The following is a 26,850-nucleotide window of genomic DNA, read 5'->3' on the forward strand; positions in this document are numbered from 1 at the left end:
CAAAAGTGAAAAGTAATTTGTCAAGCTGAGAAAGGGCAGAAAACTATAATGGTAAGAAATGTGTATCTATTACACTACTGTTTCATAGATTAGGACCAATACTTTAGGAGAATTGAACACAGGATAGGGTAGAAGGGGGGCCATTGCCAACACCGATTTACTGGAAAACAGAGTTGTCGATTATGTTTTTGTTTATCGATCATTTACCAACTCTCAAAATTTGTCAGTTTCATTTTACATATGATCGGAGACAGACGTGATTAATTATTTTTCTAAAGATCCCGAAATTATCGATATTTTTCTGATACTGCCCTTGCTGCGACAAACTTTTATATCATATTTTTACGTTTTAACCTTTTAAAAATGGTGGTTTATTTCCTTTTAATATACCTAATTCTTTTGTTTGCAAATAAAAGCAATTTACTCCCAGTAACACGAAGGCTGGTTATGTGGTAACTAATAGTTATACTGACAGTTTTCATACAAAAATAATTTTAACCGACAGTATAACTATTAGTTAAGGCATAACCAGACTTCGTGTTAATGGGGATTAGTAGTTTAAAAATTTTAACAACTCTTTATTTAATCAAATTTTCACAACAATTTAAGTTGTCACTTTCTTTGAATATGCAAACTTATATTACACAATTTATAATGTACAAGAATACATTGTTAATGCAGTTGATGTTAATTCTAACAACGCTTATGATAAACTGACTGACAGCAATTTTCTGTTACTATTTATATACACAGTGCTATCTTCTAGTAGTTTCATGAATTATCTAACGGACAGATTTAGCTTTTAGCAGCTATATTAATGTTAGCATCTTTTAAAGTTAATGTTGTTATACTTACATACAATGCTAATAACAGCGTGTTATCAACATTGTAGAAATTTCGAGCATTGGAATTATTTATAAACATGTTGAATATTGTTAGCAGCCGTTAAATTCAAATCGTTAATGCAATTTCGTAACAATATAAATTGTATAATGCAATAAATAGTTTGATTTAATTTGAAGTTTAGTTTCTTTTTTTAAGGCTTGTTTTAAAAATAATTTTTTTATTTTTAATTTCTCTTCACATTGAAACTACATTAAAAATTCATGAATATTTCTAATATTTTTTTTAAGTTCGAAATTGAATAAAATTAGAAATTGGCCTAAAATAAAACTAAAATTTTTTGAATACTTATCATTTCGAGTTTGTTTAACAGCTTTCTGAAATGTTCGAACATAAAACCATTGTCGTCAGATTCATGCATGATCTAGAGAATATTATAACAACTTTAAAAATTATTCAAACATAACTTTGAAATTTTGAATTATCACCAGGTCTAAACATGAATTCCAAAATTCAGTCTATTCGAGCTACGATACCTGGTTCAAAATTCAAATTTTTACCTAAATCTACAAACATTGCAAGTTTGAAATAAAAGCTTTTAAAAAGTCAAATGCTGGATTAATATTCCAATTTTTTCAAAATCGATGAGTTGAAAGTTCGCAATAGTTTTTAAAAATAACTTCATAACCAGGGCAACCAAAAATATGCAATATCATATTTTTAGCTGTGCGTCGTATAAACATATGAGTTAGTTATTTATCCGTTTCAGACAATTATAAGAATTTTGGCATCGATTTGTTAGTGCATATTTTTGCATATTTTGCTCCTTACTGCATATTTTGCATATTTAACTCATAACTGCATATTTTTGTTGCATATTTTCTTTATTTCCATTATTTTGTTTTCTAAATATAATTTTATTGCTTGTATAGTAATTTTTCATTTCTATATTTTACAATTTTGTTAAGGTCCAATGATAATTTGCCTAAGCTACTTAAAGAAAAAAATAGAGTATCCATAATCGACTTATCTTCATTAAATTTTTATTGACTTAAGGGATCTTAGTTTCCATATATTTGAATTAAATTAAAAATATTCACACACAAATATCAAAATTTAACAAATAGTAAAAAATACATAAAAAATTAAAAGAAAAGAAAATGGGCAACTTCTTATACATTTCTTGGATACATTTAAAAAAAAAAAAACTTAAGGTGCTACAGTTTACCACTAATGTAAAATTAAACAACTTTTCAGCAAATGTTCAGAATATTAAGATCCATCGAAAATATCATTTTCAAAAATATCTAAAATATCACGTTTATTACAAATTGTAACAAAGATATTAGGAAATCATTAAAAATCAATCAATTGATGAGAAAGGAAGAAACATAGGAAATGTCACGGTAATAAAAATGCAAAAAAGGTTTTTTATTTTTCCGCAGTTTTAAAGAAAACAAATCATTTCACTATTGTTAGGCTTTTTGATAATTCTGTTTAAATTTTGGAAGTCAAATTTAGATGTTAATCTTCATATATGATAAATGCTCCAAAATCCACTGCAATTTTTACCAAACAATTACAAACGCTCTCTATAGCGATTTGGAAACATAATTCAAATGATAAAAAAGTAGATTTTAAAGCTTTATGTAGAATAGAAACATTTCGAGAAATTCTTAATATCCTCTCCCTACAATATTATGCAACTAATTACTAAACAAATTTTTATTTACAACTATTTTTAAGTGCATATTTTTTATATTTTAAAAGCATATTTTTCGTTTTTAAGTGCATATTTTATGCGCATAAAACTCTTTTTTTAGAGCATATTTTTGGTTGCCCTGTTCATAACTGATATGTTGTTTAATTAATAAAGAAATATTTTAAAATATTGGTTTTCTGGTCCATAGCATAAACTTTTGCAATTTTCAAAATAAATACCTTATACTTGATTGTAAATGTTTCATACCTGAAATGAAAAGAAGAAATATTCATTAGTAGCTTTTAAAATTGAGACTAAAAGTAAATAGATAATTCTATACGAAATAATTAAATCTTAATTATATTTTCTTATATCTATATGCCCTTATCCGATTACATGTTTTAAATGTTGAATAAAACGCTTTATTTTCATCTCAATCACAAGTTACGGAGTCGATTATTAAAAAAGCAAAGAGGTTATATCATTGAAATTGTAACTTAGTACAAAGTAACGTATGATTAATATTTATTTTTTCTATATTAAAATAAACCTTTACAACTACATATGTTCAAAAATTATGTATTTCATCAAATATAATTAAGGTGGAAAAATGTATATGTTAGAAACATGAAATTGTCAACATAAAATAAATAACTTTTCATATTCCTGTCTTAAGAAACAGATGAATAAGAATATAACCACTAATAATTTACAATTAAAATATAAAAATGTTTACCCAGAAGTTGTTAAAAGTCTTCAAGTAAATAATTTTCATCACACAAGAGGTGTATTTTTTTATAAAATTTTACTTCATTTTTTGTTCATTCTTTTGCTTCTAAGTTCTTTACCGCATTGCGATCTGGAACTTTATGCAACTTCAACCCAGCATTAGCTTTGGCTCTGCTCACAAAAAAATCAAAGCATTTAACTTTACGAGCTGCTTTCCTGATCCAGAATTTCTTTCAATGTTTCTTTCTTATACTGTTTTATGATTGTTTGAAACAGAGTGACGATGAACTTATACTTTTATAAATTAGCTTAGACAATTTTATTTTGAACATTTAGGAAAATAAGAAAACTCTACTTCCCATAATAATTATTAGCAAATATCAAAGGTCTTATTCATAATCAAAGTTTTACTTTACAAAGGTTTATAATTATAATATGATCAAGATCTGAATATTAAAAAAACACGACTTTCTATTTAGAATTTGCTAGAAGTTTTTTAATATAGTTAAATAAAGACAACTTGTTCAACAAATGTGTAAGAGAATTCGGAGATTTTAGGAATTAAAGTTTAAAATCAGTACTACGTAACATATGATTAATATTTATAATGACTTTATTAAAATAAAACTTTTCAACTTTATTAAAAAAAAATGTTGAATGTCTGGCTAATGATATTGCCAATATGAAAAGCTTAACAATATATCGCTAAACAAAATAATTTGGGCAAGAAATAAATATGCCCAGAAACAGCAAAAGCTCGATTCAGTATGATATTTATTGTCTCCTACTAGTAATTATTGTGTACTTCAAATTAAAATAAATATTTCTCAATTTTTCTCGTTACGGAGATAGTTTTATTTATCTTTAACAATTAAGTTAGACATATAAAGGGTCATCAAATAGAGAACTTTGATAGTTGCTAGCGTCCATATTGTTGAAGCCACATCTGAGAAAATTATTTATCAATGTCTTGTTGGTATTTCATCAACAAATCATCTTCAGCGATGATATGAACACCAACGACATGTGATTTCAACAGGACGGCGATACATACCACACAGCTCATGTAACACTGGACATGCTGCACGAGCGAAATGGACATGAAGTGAACTGGCCACCGAAATCGTGCCATTTGACCCCGTTAGACTTTTTGCTGTGGGGTTTTCTTAAGTCGCGAGTAAGCCACAACAGCGGTCCCCAAAGCCAACTTAACCCATGGACAACTTAACCCCACAACGGACATTTTTATATTCGAAATCTTTAAAATCAATTTTTTGATGTTTTTTTTCTTATTGGGTGATATTTTATATATAATTCATGATATAAAATTTACACGATTGATACAAATTATGTTAAAATATTAATATTTCTTTTCGCCCCATATACATACGTTTCCATATACTTCATCTGTTCAAAATGTCTGAAACCACTTAATTTTTACTTCCTCCCCTTAAGGAATCATTTGATATAGTGGCGCCCAAAATAATTCCCATTCACAATAATTCAAAAGCAAGCTATAAAAAAAAATATTCGTAATAAAATAAAAAATTAATTTCTTGCTGTAAATAAGCACACAAGTATTTTTTCTCTTTTTTGCCGATTTTCCAATTTATTTATTTATATTTGGTTTAATTTCTTTTATTTATATTTTTTTGGCGCTTTAAACATCAGAAGAACAAAAAACCCATTTTTAATTGCACTCTTGTGTAAGAGGAAAAATAAAAAGTGGAAAAAATAAAATAAATAAATAAATTTATTTCAATTTTCTTCTTTTTTTCTGAGTTTTCATTTTTATGTTGGTTCGTTCGTCGTTCGTTTGTATTGTATTTTTGTTTACTTACTGTTAAAACTTCCGCTGAGTGCTGCGAGAGTTTTACACATTTATTTCAGTTTTTATTCTTTTAATTCCAAAATGTTTACAATTTTGTTGTATTTATATTCTACACTCGCTTTATAATGCAGAATCGTGCAGCCATTAGCCAGCTGGCCAGGCAGCCACCAACCAACCAAGCAACCATCAGCCACTTTTTATTACACGACAACCATTATGATGATGATGCTGCTGCTGCAACTGCTGACGCTGGATGGTATGGAGCGGGAAAACAGAAGGAAGGAAGGAAAACACTTTGTTAAGAACTGCCAAAAAAACAAATCATAAAATCATGCCATATTTTATGCATAAATTTTGCTGCGTTTTCGATTTTTTCATTTTTAAAATTATTGCATTTATTGGTGTTTGTGCGGGTGCGAAGAGATGTGTTTAAAAGACGGATGTAAATATTTTTGGAATTGATCAATGATGGCTGGATGCAGCATTTTTATTCATTTTATTTGCCTCCCCCACCCCCAAAGTTGATTGAACGTTTACACTGTGTTGCAGTTTGGTTTTTTTGTTCGGTTGTTACTTTTTGTGCGTTTCCTTTTTGTGGACTTTAAAAAAAAATATAAATTGTGTGCAAATATTTAATTTGGAAAAAAAAGAAAATACTTTGATTTACATTTAAACAGCTTATGGGTTTTTTTTTGTAGCGATGTTTTAATTCATAAATACATATGTATTTACAATATATAAGTAAGTACAAATATTTGACACCTTTTTTTCTATAGGGACTTCACTGGACAGAAAACTATTTGATTGCCTTGCTAAGAGACAAATTACACAAGCTTACACAAAAATAGTATTTTCTTTTCACTGAATGAAACTAATAGTTTTGATAAAGGCTAAGTACGGTAGTTGAGAACCAACCGGTACTTCTAATAAATCTGATAATATCTACTAGTGACACATCTCTGAGACAGTCCAGATCATGATAAAGAGCTCTACCAAGATGTAGCAGTCTACGCTCTTGTAAGACCGGACAGTCACATAGAAGGTGCTGTACTGATTCTTCCTCCTCTTCATCTAAACAACTTCTACAATAGCTATAACATGGGCAACCCAAGCATTCCGACATGTGTAAAATCATATAGTGTCCAGTAATTATACCCGTAAAAGGCCTAATCGAATTCCTATCAAGAAACAAAAGATTCCTGGTCCTATCCTTTGTCAGAGAGGGTCAGAGCATTCTGAATATTCTACAAGTGATGATATTTGACTACCAGAGTTCCGTCTCTCTCAAAGCCTATTCATCTATCAAATTCGATAAAGGGAGTGTGAATATCCTTTTGCGCACGATCCTGGATGCCCTCATGTCCTGGAACCCACATTAACTCTTTGCGGTTGGGTGGTTAGTTTACTAACCACATTTTCTATAGTCTTTAAAACATAGTTTATTGTCATCTATTGCCATTTTGCTAAACAATTATATTTTTTGAAGTCATCGTTTATGATTTTTTGCAAAACTTTGCCGTAAGGGTGCTCTAGTTAGATAAATATATTAATTTGAAAATTTGTAAAAATCAGTTCTTTTAAGAGACTTTCACGCATTCAATAAGATATTTCGACCTAATAGAGTTGGAGTTAAGAGCCTTGATTGATTTAAGGCTGTCCAAGTAGATATGTATAGTCGAATTTACGAGATTCAGTTTCCGGATTCTTCTCGAGGCTGTAACGATGGCATATATCTCTGCCTCAAAAGTGAGTAAACACCAGGGAATTTTTTGATATTTTTAAGATCACGAAAATCATTATAGTTCGACTCAAATCTTATTTTTTCAGAACCGAATCTATTATTTTGCCCAATCTCCAACAAACCGAAACTTTTAAATTGTAATCGATGGATAGATTTTTTAATATTTTCATTATCTTAAAAAAAATCAAATAATTTGTGGTTACTCACTTTTGAGGCTCTCTGTACATATATTGTTTTTGTCATTCCGTTTATAAGACATCGAAATATTCATCACAGACCCACAAACGTATATATATTCTGGGTCCAAAGGAAAGGAGCCAGCTGAAATTTTCCACAGATACTCTCTGTTGATATTGTTGTTCTAAGTACTTTGAAATTATACTGTAAAGTATGGCGAAAATCGGACAACATTTGTCCCTAGTCCCCCTCAGAAAATGACTTGAATATTCATAATTGTTTTTATAACACACTGCTACAAAATAAAACTTTTTTGTCGGAACTTGAGTGGGTGTTGTAATATAATACGATAAAATACAAAAACCGTTTTCAAGGATTTTGAAACACCATCAAAATTTTAAGTTATTTTGAAAGAAATGTTTTATTGTAGATCGTAGTACTTTAGTCATCTAACTCACATATCCCCCACCATAGTGGGGAGGGTATAAAGCGTTTGTGCAAATGTTTGTAACGCCCAAAAATATTAGTCTAACACCCACCTTAAAGTATACCGATCGACTTAGAATCACTTTCTGATTCTTCTGGCTGTCCATGTAAACCTTGTGCGCAGAGTACAGGTCGCTATTTTGAAGATATTTCGATCAAATTTGGTACATATTATTTTTTCGGCCCAAGGACCAAGACTATTGAAACTGGCTAAAATCGGTCCATTATTTCACCTAGCCCCCGTACAAATGTCCTTCCGAAATTGGACTTTATCGGTCATAAATGTTTAATTTATATAGGTATCTTCACAAATTCCGCTCCAAATAAGTTTTATATATATGCAAAATTCATGTCACCAAAGTTTGTTACGATCGGTCCATAATTAGTCATAGCTCCCATATAGACCCGCTTCCGAAAATCACTTTAACGTGCATAAATCTCTTAAAAATGTTGGTATACACACAAAATTCAACATAGTTAACTTTCATATAGATGTAAATCACACAACCTAATTTCATGGTGATCGGTCCATAATTGGTCATAGCTCCCATATAAGGCCCCCTTCCGAAAATCACTCAAAAATATAAATTATTGAAATTTAAAAAAAAATGTTTTTGATCTTTTTATTAGGTATTACTTACTTGTTTTTATTTTAATTTTTTTTTAAGAGTGTTTTAAAGACAATTTTATATAGAAACAAGTAAGAGAGCTATATTCGTCTGTGTCGAATCTTTTATTCCCTTCACGAAATTATATTTTAAAATAAAAATTAAAAAAATTTTTAAAAATATTTTTTTTTTAATTTTAAACTCAAATTTGTTCGGTTTTAATTTTTTAGTGAAAAAATGTATGCCAAAAAAGTTTTTTTTTTTAATTTTTAAAAATTTTGTTTACTGTTAAAACCAATTTGGCCGTTTTTAAAAAACCCCGTTTTCAGTGAACCGACATTGAAAGGTATTATTATAAAAATTTAAACAATACTAATGTATATGTAGAAAACATAAATTACACAATAACCATATAAGGACACCACAGCGTGATAAAAGACCAAAAAAAAAGACACGTGTCTCCCAGTTTTGCCCAAAGTTATGCACTGTTTTTATGCGTCCCAAAGATTTGGGGCCTTGGTGTCATTTTTGCAAAAAAGTGATAATTTTCTGAGGCTCATATCTTGAAAACAGTTCGGAATATTTTTCCTATTTTGATTTACTTTGATTTACCTTGTCATAAAGAACAAAACTTGTGAACATATAAAAACAAAAAAACTTCATCTTCAAGATTAAAATCGCAAAAAACTTTAAAAAATTCGAAATAAATTTAGAAATAACTTTTTTTAACTGCCTAAAAGTATGCTTTAGTTTATAATAATTTAGTAGTTTATGTCCCAAAACACTTAATTCCTTTAGTTTTTTCTTACTAACTTATATTGACCTACCTAAACGGTGTTAAGAATCATTCCTAGTTCATACGTTCTAGAAAGATGTTTATTGAGATCTTAGGTACATTTTTGTATTGTATTGTTTCCTTGAATTTTGAACGGTTTGATACTTATGGACCTGAACATTGGAAAAAAGGCAAAAAAATCGAATTTTTTAAGGCGATTTTGATCATGAAGATGAAGTTTTTTTGATTTTATATGTTCACAATTTTTGTTCTTTATGACAAGGACTTTGCCTCAGAGAGTAAATCAAAATTCCGAACTGTTTGCAAGATATGAGCCTAAGAAAATTATCACTTTTTTGCAAAAGTTGACAAGATTGAGCTTGGTGGTGGTAAAAGCGATGAATCGAAAGTCAAATATCTTGCACTTTCACATAAAGAGAGCAAGTTTCAATTAGCTTGGATTTCAGTTTGGATAGCTAGACTAAAATTTATGAAAGTAATATACATTTAAGCTACTACCAAGCTATGTTAATGGGTCATGTCAAAAAAAATACATAATACAAAGTGTTGACACATTTTGACACCCTGTAACTCACATTGTATTCCATCGGAATAGTTATAAGTAAACTGATCTGAAAGCTTAGCTTCTTCCTTCAAAATATTAATTTAAATTGTTTTCTAATCTAAGCCAGTAGTTTGGAAGATACATACTTTTCATTTCATATATGTATTGTTGCATGTATTTATCAATTAAAAATTAATTAACATTCTATTGCCATCATAAAGTGATTTTGAAGAGGGAAACATTTCATGTTTATTATTTAATTGCCTTTTGTCTTTGATTACTAATAACCATTCTCAGCTAAAGATTTTTTGCAATTAATATTTATTTATTTTCTTCTTAAATTCTAATTAAAAAAATTCTTAAAAACACTTTGAAACCCCCTACACACTAAATAAATTTCACAAAAATTATACCCACAAAAAGTTTTAGCAATAAATAAAAAGTATTTTTTTTTATTTTGACAAAATCAAACAGCACACAACCACGCGCAATGTAAAAAAAACATTTTAAATATTTCAACGGTCAATCAAACGAAATGAACAAAAAAGAATTATTCAAAATATTTATATTAAAAGGAAATGTTTACGTTGTCCCAGCCAGCCTCCAAATGTTTATAATAAAAACATGGCAACACAACAAAAAAAAAACATGAACTACAATTTGAAACGAAATAAAATTGAATGAAACCCGTCAAAGAAAATTAATTTTCAATATCGAACAAAAAAAAAAAAAAAACAAATTTAACAGTTTTTTTTTGTTAGTAAAATTTCAAATGAATTTGAGAGAGATTGAAACACCAAACAAAAAACACTTTTAATTTAAACAAACATTGTTTTCAAAATTATTGTTTATTTAGTGAAATTTAAACAAAAAAAACATTAAAAGCAATTTACACCTCCCCTCCCCCTATCCCTAAACACAAAAAAACAAAAGAAACAGATGTGTTGCATTTAATATTACGGATAACAGACACTCTAACAGACTCCGACGTAAAAAACAAATACAATTATTTGATACTCTAACTTTAGGGGAAAATAAACAATAAGAGAGAAAGAAAATTTATAGATTGGCATCAACATAATCTTCATCACTATGACCAGCGAATTGCACAAGGGGAGCTGTGCCCTCTCCCCCCACAGTTTCATTCTAAATCAAAATAATAAAAACAAAATATCGTTGCTACTACGTAGTGTAACCACCTACAACTTGTTATGAGTAACTAGTGGCCCCTCAAGGCAAAAACGTCTAAATACTCGAACAAAACAAAAACAACAAAAGGAAGGAATGTCAGAGAACTAATAATGGGAGTATTTGCCTCAAAATGAAAATGAAATATTGTATTGAAATCAAATACAAAAACAAAATTTACAAACACACACACACACTGTATTCTAGACATACAAGTAATAGAGAGTGGTGCCGGAGAGACGAAAATGTGGGATTGCAATTGTATACCCAAAAGACCAGACGATATAGCATTGAAGTTTTTAGCTGCTTAAATTCCCACTCCTCCTATTCTCCAGACCTAACTTTAACCTATTAATATTCTTGTTTAAACTAAAATTGATAAAAAAAAATTTTTATGAAACAAAATTAAAAAAGGATTATTCTTTTAAATTAATCTTACCCTGACATATACCCAAGATACCCCACTTTGGGAGACTCAAGGCCCCCACTTAGTGTTTAAAGTCCATAACTTAAACTCAGCTACACATTCTCTATAGCCATAGACAATTTTATTAAAATCGGAATATCCGTTTCCACTTCCCCCACTGTTGTCGCCTATTTCATCCATTCACCAATTTAATTTGGAAGTTCAACAAAATATTAAGGCAAAGCTTATTATCAATCAATTATCTTGTACTTTTACATGAAGAGAAAGAGTTCCGGTATGATGGGATGGGAACTCATATGCTACAACTTTACAGTCATGAAGCTTCACGGATTTTAGCATACGAGTGGTGAGAGGACACCATTCTGAGAAGATGCCAGAAACCACCAAGACTCGCCTGGAGTGATGTTGCTGAACAGCACCCGATATTCACGAAAGCTACAACAACATTGAATTTTAAAATACAAACTAGCTCATGTAGGAAAGTTTCAGTTGATCAAACTCTATTATAACCGTGCTCATATAACCGATTTCAGAGCAAAATCAATTATGGGTCCAAAAAAAAACGATTTTCAATTTGTTTTTTGGGCGAAAAAGTTGACTCTTTTATTATTAAAGAAGTAGAGAGCAATATTCGGCTGTGCCGAATCGTATATATCCTTCAGCAAATAATACTTCAAAATAAAAATTTTAAATATTTTTAGGTAAACAAAATTTATTTTTTTTTTTTCAAAGTTGTTTTTTTTCTTTTTAGGAAAAATTTTTTTTTTTCTAAATTTAAAATTCTTTTTTTAAATTTCAAAAATTTTTTTTTGTTTTTTTTATTTTTTGTGAAAATAAAATTCGGCATGTCTGACAGAATTATTGAAGATTTGGATCCCGAAGATATCTGGGGTCTTCAGAAAATTGATTTCAATAGACAGACAGACGGATATGGCTTAATCGACTCCGCTATCTGTAAGGATCCAGAACAGGGATGTTAATGAAGTTTTCAATTTTGTACCACCCTCCAAAAAAAATTGTACTTTTTGGACCTTCGCGGTACCATTTTTTTTAGTTTATTAAAACATCAAAAAAGTACATAAAAATTCAATTGTACACAAAAAACAAAACTTAACATTAACATAGATTAAATTAGCTACTACCGACCAAAAACTACAAATGTTTTAATTTTTTACTGAATTCAGCTCTAAGCTCTAAATTGAATACACAAGGCAACAAAATCGGGAAAAATTTAGAGGCTTTTTAAACCACTACAAAATTTTGATGTATTGTGGTCCAGTAGTACAAATATGGTCCAAATTTTAAATTCTATGTAGAGGATTTTTTTAAAAAAAATGTTTAAGTAAAATTGAGCTTTTTATACTTTTCTCCACATAAGTAATGATAACTCAAAAACGGTTACTCCGATATTATTAAAATAAACTTAAAAAAATTTAAATATACATAACCTATATTCCGTTTAATCGGCTAAGTAGTTTCGGATTTATAATAACAAACTGAAACAAAAATATATTTTTTGCGTGAAAATAGCTAATATTTTTGTATTCAAAAACTCATGAAAAATCGAAACGGCAGAAATTGTTCAGGTTTAATGCTTTATCAGAAAGCCACGTATAATAGAAATAACATGAGAAATATCATAAAAACCATTCTTTTCGAATTTATTCACAATTAAGTGAATTCGCCCATATTCGCAAAATTTTAGTTTTTTGTTTGATATACATAAAATTGAGCAGTTAATGTTCTTCTTTCGATTGATTGAATTTTGAAATAATTTTCCCCATGCTATCTATGTACAAATTTTAACATACATATGTATGTATATATTTCGTTTCAATCGGCTCAGTACTTTCGGAGTTATAATACCAAATTGAAACATAAATATACATATTTTTTACGTGAAAATAATAACAAAACAAATGTAAAATTTCCACTCAAAGTTTCGATTTTTCATGAATTTTTTAAAACAAAAAAATTAGCTATTTTTTTGTACTTAGGTGCATAAAATCTATAAAGTGGTTATTCACGACTTTTTTGCTGTTGACCTGTGCTATTGATTGAAACAAAATTTGCAATTCCCATTCGGGAACATTTTTACTAGTAGATGTACAATACTACTTGAAATAACATATCCTGGAGTAAATTTATGGAACCAATTAACACTTCGTTATTAAGGTTGACTTTAGTCCTCAAAACTCAAAATTTTATATAAAATTGTTTGTAATTTTCTTTAATTTCTTTAACAATATCAATATTGATATTATGTTTACAAATTGCTTGTGGTTTTTGTAAAAGTTGTTTATATAAAATATTTTAAATTGTACCAAATGTGACGCGGTAGTACCACGGTACTTTAGAAGGTAAAAATGTACCAAAAAAAGTACAATTGTACCAACTTTAACATCCCTGATCCAGAATATACATATATACTTTATAGGGTCGAAAATTATATTGTGGAAATTACAAACGGAAGGACAAACTACCCTTCCCACGAAGGTGAAGGGTATAAAAAAAAACTTTCTTTAAGAACATATAACAATTTTATGTTTTTTTGTAAAGTATCTTTATGGAGAATATTTTGTTATAAAAAACAAGTCCTATTTTTTTAATATGCTGCCCCTACGCCCTTCGGAATTTGACCAATATTTTATCAAAATTTCAACTTTGGTCCACCAATCCCAAAGCTGGAATCAGAAAACGGAAAGCAGCTTTGAAAACATTGATATGTTCCCTATTTATTTCCAAAGAATTTTCCAAGCCCCTAAGGAAATGTGAACCCTACACAGAAAAATCTATATTTCAATTCAAACATTTATCACATATTGAACTGGTTTCAATTATTTCATAATTGAATCTAGTTTTCATGTGCTCAAAAACAAAATTTTCTGATATTTTCTATTGAATTTTGAGTTTTGAATTTGATAATTTTGACAATTGAGTATACAATTTTCGTTGTTGGTTGAATTTTAAATACAAAAATTGTTGAATAGATAATTTTAGTAATTGAAAACACAAAAAATAACAAAAATGTGTTTTCAATTACGAAAATTATCTATTCCATTCAAAAATCACTCCCCCTACAAACTAAAAATCACAATCCATTATCTAGGCTAGTGGCAACGCCATCAACAAACGGTGTTTGGCAATTCGCAAACAAACAAACTAACACAAACACACACGAACTCACACAAAACAACAACAAAGAGTTGTGAAGAAAAACGAGAGCAAACGATTCCTTTTTTTCGCTTTAACAAAAGAGAGTATTAAAGAGAATTGGAGAGAATCACAACAACGAAACTTATTCGCACTGATTCCGACCAACAGACGGATGGTTGTTGGATGAATGGATGGACGGAGACTTGTTAAAAACGTTGAAAATACCAAAAACTTAATTCATTACAAATGCAGTTGCACAGAGAGACGGTCGAAAACATTTGAATAGAAAGGAAAACAAATTTTAACGGTTTTATTTTTAAACAAACACATTTTTTCAAATTCAAATTATAAAATTAAAAAAAAAACAACAACAAAATAAACGAAAAATAACAATTAAACAAGTGATAAAATTAAAATTTTATAAAAATAAATACTTAAGAACATAAAAAAAAACAAACGACAATAAATTTTAAAATTAAAAAAAAAATACTATAAAGCTGAATAATAATTTGTAAACAATTGCATTTATATCCTAAACAAAGAAAATGAAATAAAAACCCAACAAACAAAAAACTATAATATAAAATTAAACTCTGCTACTTGTCAAAACTACCAAAATCTATTAATAAGTTTTCAATTAATCAAAGACAAACGTGAAACATGAATTCCAAAGTGGGTTCGTTAGAGGAAAAAGTTAAATTACCGCCTACGGAAACTATCAGTCGCTGCTATCAGCCACAGGGCAATCGTAAGGTCATTCGCATTTTAACGGTAGCTGTTTATGTTCTATGTGTGTCTCTGGCAGCCATTATGCTGTCACTATATTATATATTCATATGGGATCCAACGATACGCCCATTTGTTACAAAAAACAATAATTGTGGTAAGATTTCTCACTCACTCACACAATCACTCAACTCTATACATAATTAAAGTTATAAACTATTTATTCATCATCATCATCATCGACAATTCACATCATTAAAAAATAATAAAAAACAAAGCAGTTGCATAAAAATACTATAAATCACAACTGAATCTGGGTTAAATTACTCCTAAACAATATTGACAATAAAGTCCCAACAACAAAACACTTAATAACACACAAATTATTTTATTGCTTCTCTTTCCTTTGAACGATAATAAAAAAACAGGAAAACTTTCATTCATTTCCTTTACTCTTTCATGCCTCATAATCATCAGCCTTCTCATCCTCCTCCTTCCGAAATACAATAATTAAACACTAAACCAAATGACTGACTGATTCAACATCACCCACAACAACAAGAAAACAACAATTATTGTCTATTTTGTCTATTATTAACCTCATATTTGTTGTGGTGTTTTTGCATTGTTTAATGCAAAACGGTAAAAGAAATGCAAAATTTAAAAGTGTCGAGCAAAAGTGCAAATTTGTATGCAATTTTTTTTTTTTTTTTTGTATGTTTAAGAAAGTACAATAGTATTTGTGTAATAGTTTATTTAAATTAAAGATTCTTGAGTATTTGTACTACTTGGCACATGATATATTTTGAAATTGTTGGAATTCTTTTTTCAGCAAGAATCAAATCAAAATTTACTGCCCAATATCTGATATTATACAAAATAGTTATATTAATTTATACAGGACATTTAATTCCCATTGAAATTAAAAGTTTTCTCAGGGTACGTTCTTCGCATTGTGCAAATATTTCACAAATAAATAAAATATTTAGTTGATCTTACTTGAATTTTGCAAGTGCAAACAACGTCCCATATGTATATGTCTGTATCAAATATTCATCAATGTCATCTTGAAATTTACATTTTTTAATACGAATAAAAAAATTCAGAATTTCTAATGTGATAATTTCAAATAACAATTCCTCGCAAAAATTAAATAATAGCCATTATTTAAAAATGAAATTACAATATTTGGAACAATTATAAAATAAAATTGAATGTCCAAACAAATGTGAAAACTCCCAACAAAAATTTAATAATTCCAAATTCAAAATGTTATTTTCTACACAGAGAAAACAGAATCGTGATAGCAACCGATATTGTTGCCAATCGAATGATTCGGTTGCACACATAGAATTTATCGGTTCTATCAACAGAAAGTCTGTTGATGAAGAAGAATTTCGGTTGAAGCAACCAAACTTTTTGTATATAGTCACTACTGTAAAATATATCTATCCTTCTCTCCGGAGTATTTAAAAAATCAGTTTCGTTTAGTAAAGATTTTTTGTATTGCCGATAGAGTGCCCCATGGGTGGAAATAAATCTGTAATTTCTAAAAAGATATTCTAATTTTAATAAAACTCATGACTATAAAAGATGTATAGTAGAAATAAAGTTTTACATTAGGATCTTATAGAATATCGGGGGGCGTAGTCTCAATGCCACATAAAATTAAAAACGATCCCATTTTCCAAAGGTATAGTCGAGTTTTATTTTTGAACTTGAACCTTTTATAGTATCCGGCTGCGGTGTTACAAGTCCATAGTGTTTTTGATCCATTTTAGATAGTTTACGAGATATCATCATTAAAATTTAGTCGCAACTGATCTAGTTGATACAAGCAAACATTTTTTATTGTAAATTTTTTTAGGTCCCCTATTTTTTGATAAAAATATATTTTTACTGCAATTTTATTTGTATTACTCTTTTAAATACTTTAAATTCAATATTGTTTTTATGTTTACGAAATAAAAAGTGAAGAGATTATTTTCAATTTGATACATACACTAGTCTCAATTGAAAAACATTGCGACTAAGGGAGGCTTAAAAAAATTAGTTCAAAATTTTTTTTAATTTCTTTGAAAAATTTTATTTTTAAATTTTTAGTGAAAAAATTTTTAAAAAAATGCTGGTTCAAAAATATTTTTCCCGATTTTTACCCATTGTAGGTCCGACTTACTATGGCCTTATATAAGCCGTAGCAAAAGTTTTTGAAATATCTGGTATTCGATATACATATTGTCTATATTAATGACTTAGTAATCCAGATATAGATCAAAAATAGTTAAAAAACCAAATTTGTCACTTATATCTCAGTCATTTGTGGGCCGATTTTCTCAACCGAACCAGGTTTATATAAGTTATTTGGGGGCTTCGGAATCAACATACAGGCGGACAGACTGACATGGCTATATTAACTCCTCTATATACAACGATTCAGAATATATATGCACTTTGTGGGGTGGCAAATGAAGTTTGAAGAAATTACAAATGGAATGGCAAACTTATATCTACCCTTGCCACTAATGATGAAGGATATCAAAATAATTGTTAAACATTTTATGTACATTTAAAAAAATTTATTTTTCTTTATTTTTAAATAATTAAAAATGCTTTTGTTACTGCGAGGACCAGATAAGTCCAATTTTTAATGTAAAATTAAAATTTAAGCCAAAATTTAATCAAACAATTGAAGTTTGTTTTGTATGACCCAACAAATATACGTATCGACTTAGAATCACATTCTGAGTCGATTTAACGATATATATAATTTACTAGGTCTGTAACGACTGCTTGCAACATTCATCATGTTTATAAACATTTCCATCTTCCACTTATCAACAATGTTGATAACACGCAGTTATTAGCATTGTTTGTAATTATGGCAACATTAAATGTTAAAGCTGCTAACATTAACATTGAAGCTAAAGCTAAAAGCTCTTGATATAGAACATTCTAATTTTGTCCGTTAAATAATTCATGAATCTGCTGGAAGATGACGCTGTGTATATAAATAAGCTACTAAACTGCTTCTATTTGCAATCAAACGAATTAGTTTTATTCATAGGAAATAAACCACCGTTTTTAAAAGGTAAAAATGTAACAATATATACAAAAATCATAACACATAATTTTATGAAGATCGGTCTATAACATTATACAACAAAATCAATTTTTTCCCAAAATTACAAGGTCCGACCAATAACTTTTGATAGAGGATACAAAAAAAAAGACACATGAATATCATTTGAGGGAGGTTTAAGTTTTCCAACTCTGCCACATTCTTATTGTTAATCGTCATAAGAAACCATGTGATCCTTACATTTTAGGTATAAAATGTGTTCATTCATCATTTTTGTAGAATATATTAACCCTCTAAATCCTCAAGGCGTGGGTCTTTTTGACCTTCTTTTAAAAAAGAGCAAAAAAAAACATTAAAAAGGGGGTAACAATATTATCCTGAATACACCATTATAAAACCCACTTCCGAAAATCAATTTAGCAAAATAGCTTAAAAGTATTTTAATCGAAATAAAGTTCTAGTCAATAAAGTTCCATATGTACATCGGCCGTGTTACCTAATATTATGACGAAAGATCCATAAATAGTCGTAGCTCCTGTAGATGGCTCAATTCCGAAAATCAATTTAACGATCATAAATGTCTTACAAATTATATCAAAATAAAATTCAACACAAATAAATTATATATAAAAGAAGAATTTTATGACGATTGGTTAATAATCAGTCACAGCTCTCACATAAGGCCTACTTCCGGAAAATAACTTTAACTTGACGAAATCTTTTACAAATATTGATATCTGGATTTGAATACATAAACTTACAAACATTGTAGAATTTTGTCAGTTTCATAAATTGAAAATCGTGAATTTTCAAAATTAGAAAAATTAAAAATGGAAATGGAAATGTCAAAATGGCTTCATTGTGTGTCAAATTTGTATAAAGCCTCTGTCACAAAATGGAATTTCTTTATAAATCTTTCATTGAATGATTGATATACAGTAATTATGGCACCTATATTTTACAGCTCCCATATATAAGCCTACACAAAAAATGTCGAACGGCTGACATTGTTCCCATTCGCAAAATTGATGAAAGAAAATTGTTTTTGCTCATATACTCGGTGTATTATATGGTCGGTCTTAGCCGACTATACATTCTTATTTGTTTTTACCAAAATTAAAGATTCATTTGTTATAACCTAATAATTGCCAAAAATTCAAGCACTTGAACATTTTGTTGGAATTTGACTTGAATGCAAATGCAATTATGTTTTAAACTTTAAAAATATTTGAAAATTTAAATATTTTTCAAACAAAAACCATATGGCTTGAATTTATGTTTCCTTTTTACTGGAGAATGCTATTGAAATAAAGTTGAATACAACTGTAATGCAATTGCTTGACCTCAAGGCTTGAATTGCACTTACTTTCAACTTGAATTCCAGTAAACTAATTATTGGGAAGGCTCACAATATAAATAGTTATCCTCGTATGATGTCCTTAATATAGTATTTTATGACTTAAAAATTATCTAAATAAAATTAAAAAATTACGTAATTAGCTATTTGAATGATATATTCTATGTTTCTCTTAAGTAGTGAAAACTCATTTAGCATAATAATCAAAAACTTCATTAAAATAACTAAGTAAGTAAATAAGTTTGTAGCAAATGAAAAATATCTTCAACATTCAACCTATTTATGCTGATTTCATTTCCTAAAATTACAAATTTCCTAAATACACTCTGGTAAAGTTGTACGTACTACTTGTTTTTATATTAAAAACCATTAACAATGTACTAAATTAAATACTTTATTACATTAAGCCGATTTCTGTATTTCCTCAGCCATATTTAACAAAACACACACTTTTTTCATTACAAATTTAAACCATTCAGTTATTTCCGTTTCCTCTGCCGCTGTTGAGTTAGAAAACGACGACGACAACGACTAGAAAGAAGCCAACGGTACTGAAAATCGCCGTTTTTCAGTACCGTTATTTTCTAAGGTTTACAATGTTTGTTGCTGTTGCTGCTTTTGTTTTTCTTGCTTTTGCATTTAAATTTTTGTTGCTGTTGCTGCTTTTTTACTGTAAATGTAGGTCAATGGATTGTCGTACTCAATCTGTTTTTGTTTTTCTTCGTGTTCACACTGTTTGCGAAAGTATACATACACATGCACATCATGGATTTGTGCATTGTTGGAAAATTAAAGCGATAGAGAGGGCAAGAGAGAGAGAGAGAGAGAGTGTGGTATTACGAGTAGATGTATATGTAGTTCATACTCCTATTGCAACAATAGTTAGTCTAGAAAGGTTTTCAAGAAATGATTACTTTGTTTTTTTGTTGTTTATTCTGTTAAATACAGGTCAAAAATCCTATAATTTTTTTGTTGTTATTGTTTTGTTTGCGTTTGTTTTATTAAAATGAAACCCCTAAATAGTTTTTGCTGTCGTTGCTAAAACAACAATAACAAAATATGTTTGTATGTATGTTAAGTAAAGTTAAGCTGTTCTAGATTTTTAACAAAAATTTTGTCTAAATTCTTCAATCTTTTTAGGTTTTGGTTTTTGCTGTTGGTTTCTCTTCATGTTTTTGTTGTTATCGTCAAAAAGCCTTAATTCAGTAGTTTATTACTTTTCAAGGTACAAATTCTGGTCTTGTTGTTGTTATTATACTTTTCCAACCACAAGGTTAATCATCATAATATTTTTTTTTTCTTTTTTCATTTTTCCATAAAAATTTTGTTGAGGAGCTTGATTTTGTCTAGGTAGTACCAGTATATGAGTAGTGCTAAAAGCAAAAAACATTTCTTTTTTTTTGTTTTTATTTCCTTCTAAAAAAATTGTTGTTAGTATGTGTGTGTGTGTATTTCACAGTTTTTTACAGGTGTTGAGGTTTGCATGTTGTTTTTGTTATATTATTTGTAGGTCATGGTTTTAGTTTGTATGAGTGTGAGTATGAGTGAGTGTAAGTGTAAGTGTAAGTGTGTGCGTGTTGCATTTCATTTATTATGAAATTGTTAAAGTAATAAAAATAATGCTGGTGTAATGAAAAAACAAAAAAAAAACAACCTGCAAAACAAGAACAGAAACAGAAACCATATGAAAGTTTATTTGATTTCACCTGAATGATTTTATGGGTTAAATTCATAAAACTGTAGTAAACAGTAGCAGTATATGATAGTGTAGTGAAGTATATATTTTATACTCATTTAGTAATTTGTTTAAATGCAACTAAGCGTATAATTAATATTGAATTGAGTATTAAACGAAGAGACGTATACTTGTTATATATATTTAGTTTAAATGCAAATTGAGCTGAGGGACGTATGAGTGATAAGAAATTTTTGATTTATTTAATATATTTTCTCAAACTAAATGAAGTTTGATTTAAGTTGTGATACTACATACATATTTCGAAAAAAGTTTTTGAAATATCTAGCATTCGATATCCGTATTGGCTATTTTAATGACTTAGTAATCCAGATATAGATCAAAAATAGTTAAAATATCGAGGTTGTCCTGCTTTTTTATAACTCAGCCAATTATGGGCCGATTTTCTCAATCGTATGAATCATGTATAAGGCTACGGAAAGTCGATTCCGTAGCCTTATAAAAAATATATTTTTCATCATTTAAAAATTAAAAAAAGGTTTTGTTACTGCGAGAACTATACCAATTTCTGATGCAAATTTCAAATTTAAGTCAAGATTTAATCACATAATTGAAGCTTGTTTTGTATGAACCAATATGTTCTGTGTTATTTTGCAAATGGAATTTTTTGCTCGACTTTTATTATCATAAATATTGCCAAACATTTTAGGAATTTTTTAAAGGTTTTTTGGGAGTTGAGGGAATTTCAATAACAAATCTCAATATTGATAAGTGTCAACAATGTTGATATGTACGCAGTTATTAGCATTGTGTGTAAGTAGGGCAACATTAAGTGTTAAAGCTGCTAACATTAACATTGAAGCTGCTAAAAGCTGTAGAAATATAACATTCTAATTTTGTCTGTTAAATACTTCATGAAACTGTTGGAAGGTGGCACTGTGTATATAAATAAGCTACTAAACTGCTTTTATTTGCAATCAAACGAATTAGTTTTATTCGAAGAAAATAAACCACCGTTTTTAAAAGGTAAAAACTTAACAATATATACAATATCAACAAAATCACAAGGTCCGACCAATAATTTTGACTAATCCGTTGATTAACAGATCAAACGATTAACAGGTCCTCTTATAATTTCTTAATTTTTGCCTTTATCTCAAAAAACTATGATTTTGATATCCAATGACGATCTTCTGATGACATATGGCCTATATTCAAAATAGATGAGAGTGGTCCAGGCATTTTATCATAAATATAAAAGGCCTTACCCAATAAGCATTTTTACTAGAATTGAAGTTGAAAGCAAGTGTAATTCAAGCCTAATTATAGTCAAGCAATTGAATTACAGTTGTATTACACTTTATTTCAATAGCATTCTCTATTAAAAAAGGAAAAATAAATTTGTTGTTTTTTTAAATATTTAATTTTTCAAGCTTAAAGCATAATTACATTTGCATTCAAGTCAAATTCCAAAAAAATTTTCAAGTGCATGAATTTTTGAGGCTTTGGTATATATTGGGTCGTCTTTGACAATTTGTTCTTTTAGAAATTTGTCATTTTTATAAAAAATCAAGTAAGAAAGTATGGTCGGTCAAGCCCGACCATATAATACCCTACAATAAGTAAAAGAGCAAAAAAAATGTTTCTTTTAAAATTTCAATAATTTATATTTTTGAGTGATTTTCGGAAGTGGGTCTTATATGGGGGTTATGACCAATTATGGACCGATCACCATGAATCATGTATAAGGTCGTGTGATTTATGTCTATATTAAAGTTAACTATGTTGAATTTTGTGTGTTTACCAACATTTTTAAGCGATTTATGCACGTTAAAGTGATTTTCGGAAGCGGGTCTATATGGGAGCTATGACTAATTATAGGCCGATCGTAACAAAATTTGGTGACATGAATTTTGTATATATAGAACTTATTTGGAGCGGAATTTCTGGAGATACATATATAAATTAAACATTTATGACCGATAAAGTCCAATTTCGGGAGGACATTTGTATGGGGGCTAGGTGAAATAATGGACCGATTTCAGCCAGTTTCAATAGGCTTGGTCCTTGAGCCGAAAAAATAATATGTATTAAATTTCATCGAAATATCTCTGCGCACAAGGTTTACATGGACAGCCAGCCAGCCGACCAGACGTACGGACGGACGAACATCGCTTAATCGACTCAGAAAGTGATTCTAAGTCGATCGGTATACTTTAATAATATTTTTGGGCGTTACAAACATCTGCACAAACGCATAATACCCTCCTTACTATGGTGGTGTAGGGTATAAACAGGACGTAAATTTCAAATTATACTACGATAACTTAAACGGGCATATTTTTACAAGCTTTCAAATCCGAAAAAAAATACAAATATCACATATCTTTAAGTTGTATGACATCAATTAAAATAAAATATTGGCTGTAAGTCTTAAAAATTAAGTTTTTTTAAAATTTTTACCTTTTATTTTGAAAGATTTGCACAATATAATTTTATTCAATGTATTGGCCGTTGTTAAGCTAAATACTCTGTTCAGAAACTACATATAAAATATTTCAAATGAAATATTTGCGAAATAATTTCGCAAAAGCAGTACTCTGTTCTTTTTGTGAAATAATCTGGCAACCTTATTTTTCAACTACGAAATAACATAAGTAGCACTTTTTTCGCACGCAATTAAAACCAATAGCTGATCATGGTCTGGCCAGATATCAGCAGATCATACCTTAGCGCCATGAATATTTGGCTTCGGATTATCGTAATGGATCCATACTTCATCGCAAGTAATAATGCGGTGCAAAAATTACGTTCAAGCATCATTTCGGGCATGCACAATCGTCTTTCAAGGTCTTTCGGCTTCAGTTTATACAATACCAAATTTCCCTACTTCAAGAAGAATCCTGCTGCTCGCAAATGTTATAAAATTGCCGCTTTACAAGTAGATTCCAATTACTTTGCAAGCTTTTGTTGAGTTTTACAAGAATCTTCATGGAATAATGCCTCCAATTCTTGGTATTTAATTTTTCTTGGATGGCCTGAAAAAAGCGGCACTTTTTTCAAATTAAAGATGTAAAGCAAAACTTCCCCCATATGACGCTTTGTTGATACAAAATTCTACATTTTCTAAGCAAAAAACTAGTTGGTTTTTTACATTAAAATATTCAATAACTAAGTGACAATAAATGAAAGATGTGTACTCTTCAAAATGATATATAAGTTATTAAAAACAAAAACCACGTTCAAAAGATATGACATCTATTGTAAATGCCGCATTTACATTTAAATAAATCAAAATTTTAAAATAGCTTGTTAGGTTTAGAAAAACATATTTTTTAATTACATACAATATTATTTCTAGCGCAATTAATTTTAATAGACACAATTAATTAAGACAAAAATAGCTTTATTTTGTTTAGCTACTTATGAAACAATAAAATTTAATTATAAATTCTTTCGGAATGTAACAAAACGTTTTTATGAAATTTAAAATTTTGATTTATTAGATATTAACTGAGTTGATTCATAAAGAATTCCAACAGAAAATAAAAGCGAGGGAGGGAGTCGTATACTTAATATTAATTATATGCAGCATCTACATGACGTATGAGTAATAAATTCATTATGAAACATTTGTAGTGTTTAATTATTACTCATACGCAGTATAAACAAAGTAGTAGAAATTTGTTTATTATTTTAAAAAAGTTCGAAAGAACCAAATAATAGATAATTAGATGCAATTCATTTACCCAAGAGGCAAAATATAGGCTTTGAATTCGAACCTTTATTAAGTTCATCAATATAACAGTATTTACTGGTAGTCACAGAGCGGAAACTCCAAAAAAACTCAAATAGAAAAAATGCTAAACAACACTGTCCAACAGCATTTTTGTAACAGAATAGCAACCCTATAATTCTGAAAGGGCATGTTGAGTATATCATTTTTGTAGAATAGTCCAGCTGGTCTTTTTTTTACAGTGGATCAAAGATTTAATTTTTTGATCGGATGTAGCATTATACTAACTGAAAATAATGTTGTAAGTTCATATCTGAGAGAATTCTTATTGTCAGAGTTATATTGTGGAATTTTATGGGGATTATTTTTGTGGAAGATCTTAACCCTCTATCTCTGCTCTCTGTAGGGGTCAATTTGACCCTTTTTTTCGAGAAAATCCAAAAAAGTTCTTTTAAAAGGGAGATTTAAGAAATAACATTTTCTACGAAAATATTTTCGGGAAAATTTCAGTGGGGGTCAACAAAGATACAATAGTTGTAAATAAAGCCCTTTACGCTTAATTTGCAAAATTATTTACTCGTCATTCAGACCAGCTGGACTATACGTTTATTTTACAAAAATGATCAACTCAACGTGCTCTTTCAGAATTTTGTTCCAATCAAAAAGTCTCAATTTGTTGGACAGTGCAATTATAAGTATTTTTACTATAGAGAAAAAACTCAAACGTTTGTTTGTTTTTCTTTTCACATAGTTTTTTCTACTAATACATTCTCACCACTTAGGTTTCTGTCAACTGAGTTAGGTCTTTGACAGGAGAGTTTCCGCTCTATGTCTATTCTCTATGCTTAGGCTTTTGTGTATTTCTCTATGCTTTCAGTTTTTATATGACAATCGAGTATTTCTCTTTAAAAATACTATTCTAAATATTTCATCATGTAATTAATTAATTGTTCTAATTATCGTATTGTTTTTATTTCAGACAAAATTGTGATACCCGAAAAAATCGCCATACGTTTAATCAATTCATCCGAAGTAACCGCCGAACAATTCTATAAACACATTTTGGAACAATATCGTATACTAAATCAACTGCAACAACAGCGTCAACAATTTTTACAAAAACAACACATACAACTGCAACAATTGGCAGCAACAGGCAATAAATTTCAAGAGATCTTCGCAACAGCGACAATAATACAATCAAATCCCAAAGATCGCATCAACAAGCCGGTGACACCAACCAACGGTACATTCCTACTCGATCCAGCCCGACAACCACCACCTCCACCGCCGCCAGAACTATCCGAACTGCCGACACTGAACGAACCCCAAGATCGTATACCATTGGGCATTGAGAAGGAAACTACAATGTTGAGACCCATAGAAACATTGCCCATATTGGATACATCACCGGTGTATGGCAGCAAACGGAAAACACATCGCAAACACTATCAGCATCATCGACGGAATCAACGTAATCACCAGAAACTCAAGGAATTGGAAGATGAGGAAAATCTCGAGGAGAAATTTAACCAGGAGAAATACAAGGAGACAGCCCTAAATCCACCCACATCAATAATACAAGAACCGCTGTACACCTCAATACCCATACCGTTGATATTGAATTCAAAAGAGGACAAAAGACCCCATCACAATCATGGCCACAATGGCCATGGTCACATGGAGAAACGTACCAAAGCTTTGGCGCGAAAACGCATAACAGCCCCATCCGTTTCCGGTTACGATACAAAATCATATTTGAATCCATTTTTAAATGGTGAATTAATATTTGAGAAATAAATTCATTCAATAATAAATGTTAAGGAATTGAGTTTAAGGAAATTTTTTTGAAAACTATTTATCTATGAATGTGAGACAACATTAAAAACAAAACAAACAAAAAAAATAACAAAACCAAATACAACATAAACCAGCCAAATTAGTACTTTTTAGAAAAACGTAATGAAACCAAACAAAAAAAAACAAATGGGGATAAAAACACAAGGATTTAGTATCAGGGCGGGAACG

At 29.3% G+C, this 26,850-nt stretch overlaps 2 protein-coding genes across 2 annotated transcripts in view; one reads left to right on the forward strand and one right to left on the reverse strand.

Moving 5' to 3' along the window:
• LOC135957393 (niacin transporter NiaP) overlaps positions 1–26,850 on the reverse strand; it is a 92,429-nt gene that overhangs the window by 52,018 nt on the left and 13,561 nt on the right. The gene's annotated exons all lie outside the window — the stretch shown is intronic.
• On the forward strand, positions 14,412–26,645 carry inaF-D. Its single transcript, XM_065509695.1, has 2 exons — positions 14,412–15,111; positions 25,802–26,645. The coding sequence occupies exons 1-2, from the start codon at positions 14,889–14,891 to the stop codon at positions 26,620–26,622; spliced, it is 1,044 nt and encodes a 347-aa protein (XP_065365767.1). The 5' UTR covers positions 14,412–14,888; the 3' UTR covers positions 26,623–26,645.

The sequence above is a fragment of the Calliphora vicina genome, chromosome 4 (assembly GCF_958450345.1).
Source record: "Calliphora vicina chromosome 4, idCalVici1.1, whole genome shotgun sequence".
Classification (NCBI taxonomy): domain Eukaryota; kingdom Metazoa; phylum Arthropoda; class Insecta; order Diptera; family Calliphoridae; genus Calliphora; species Calliphora vicina.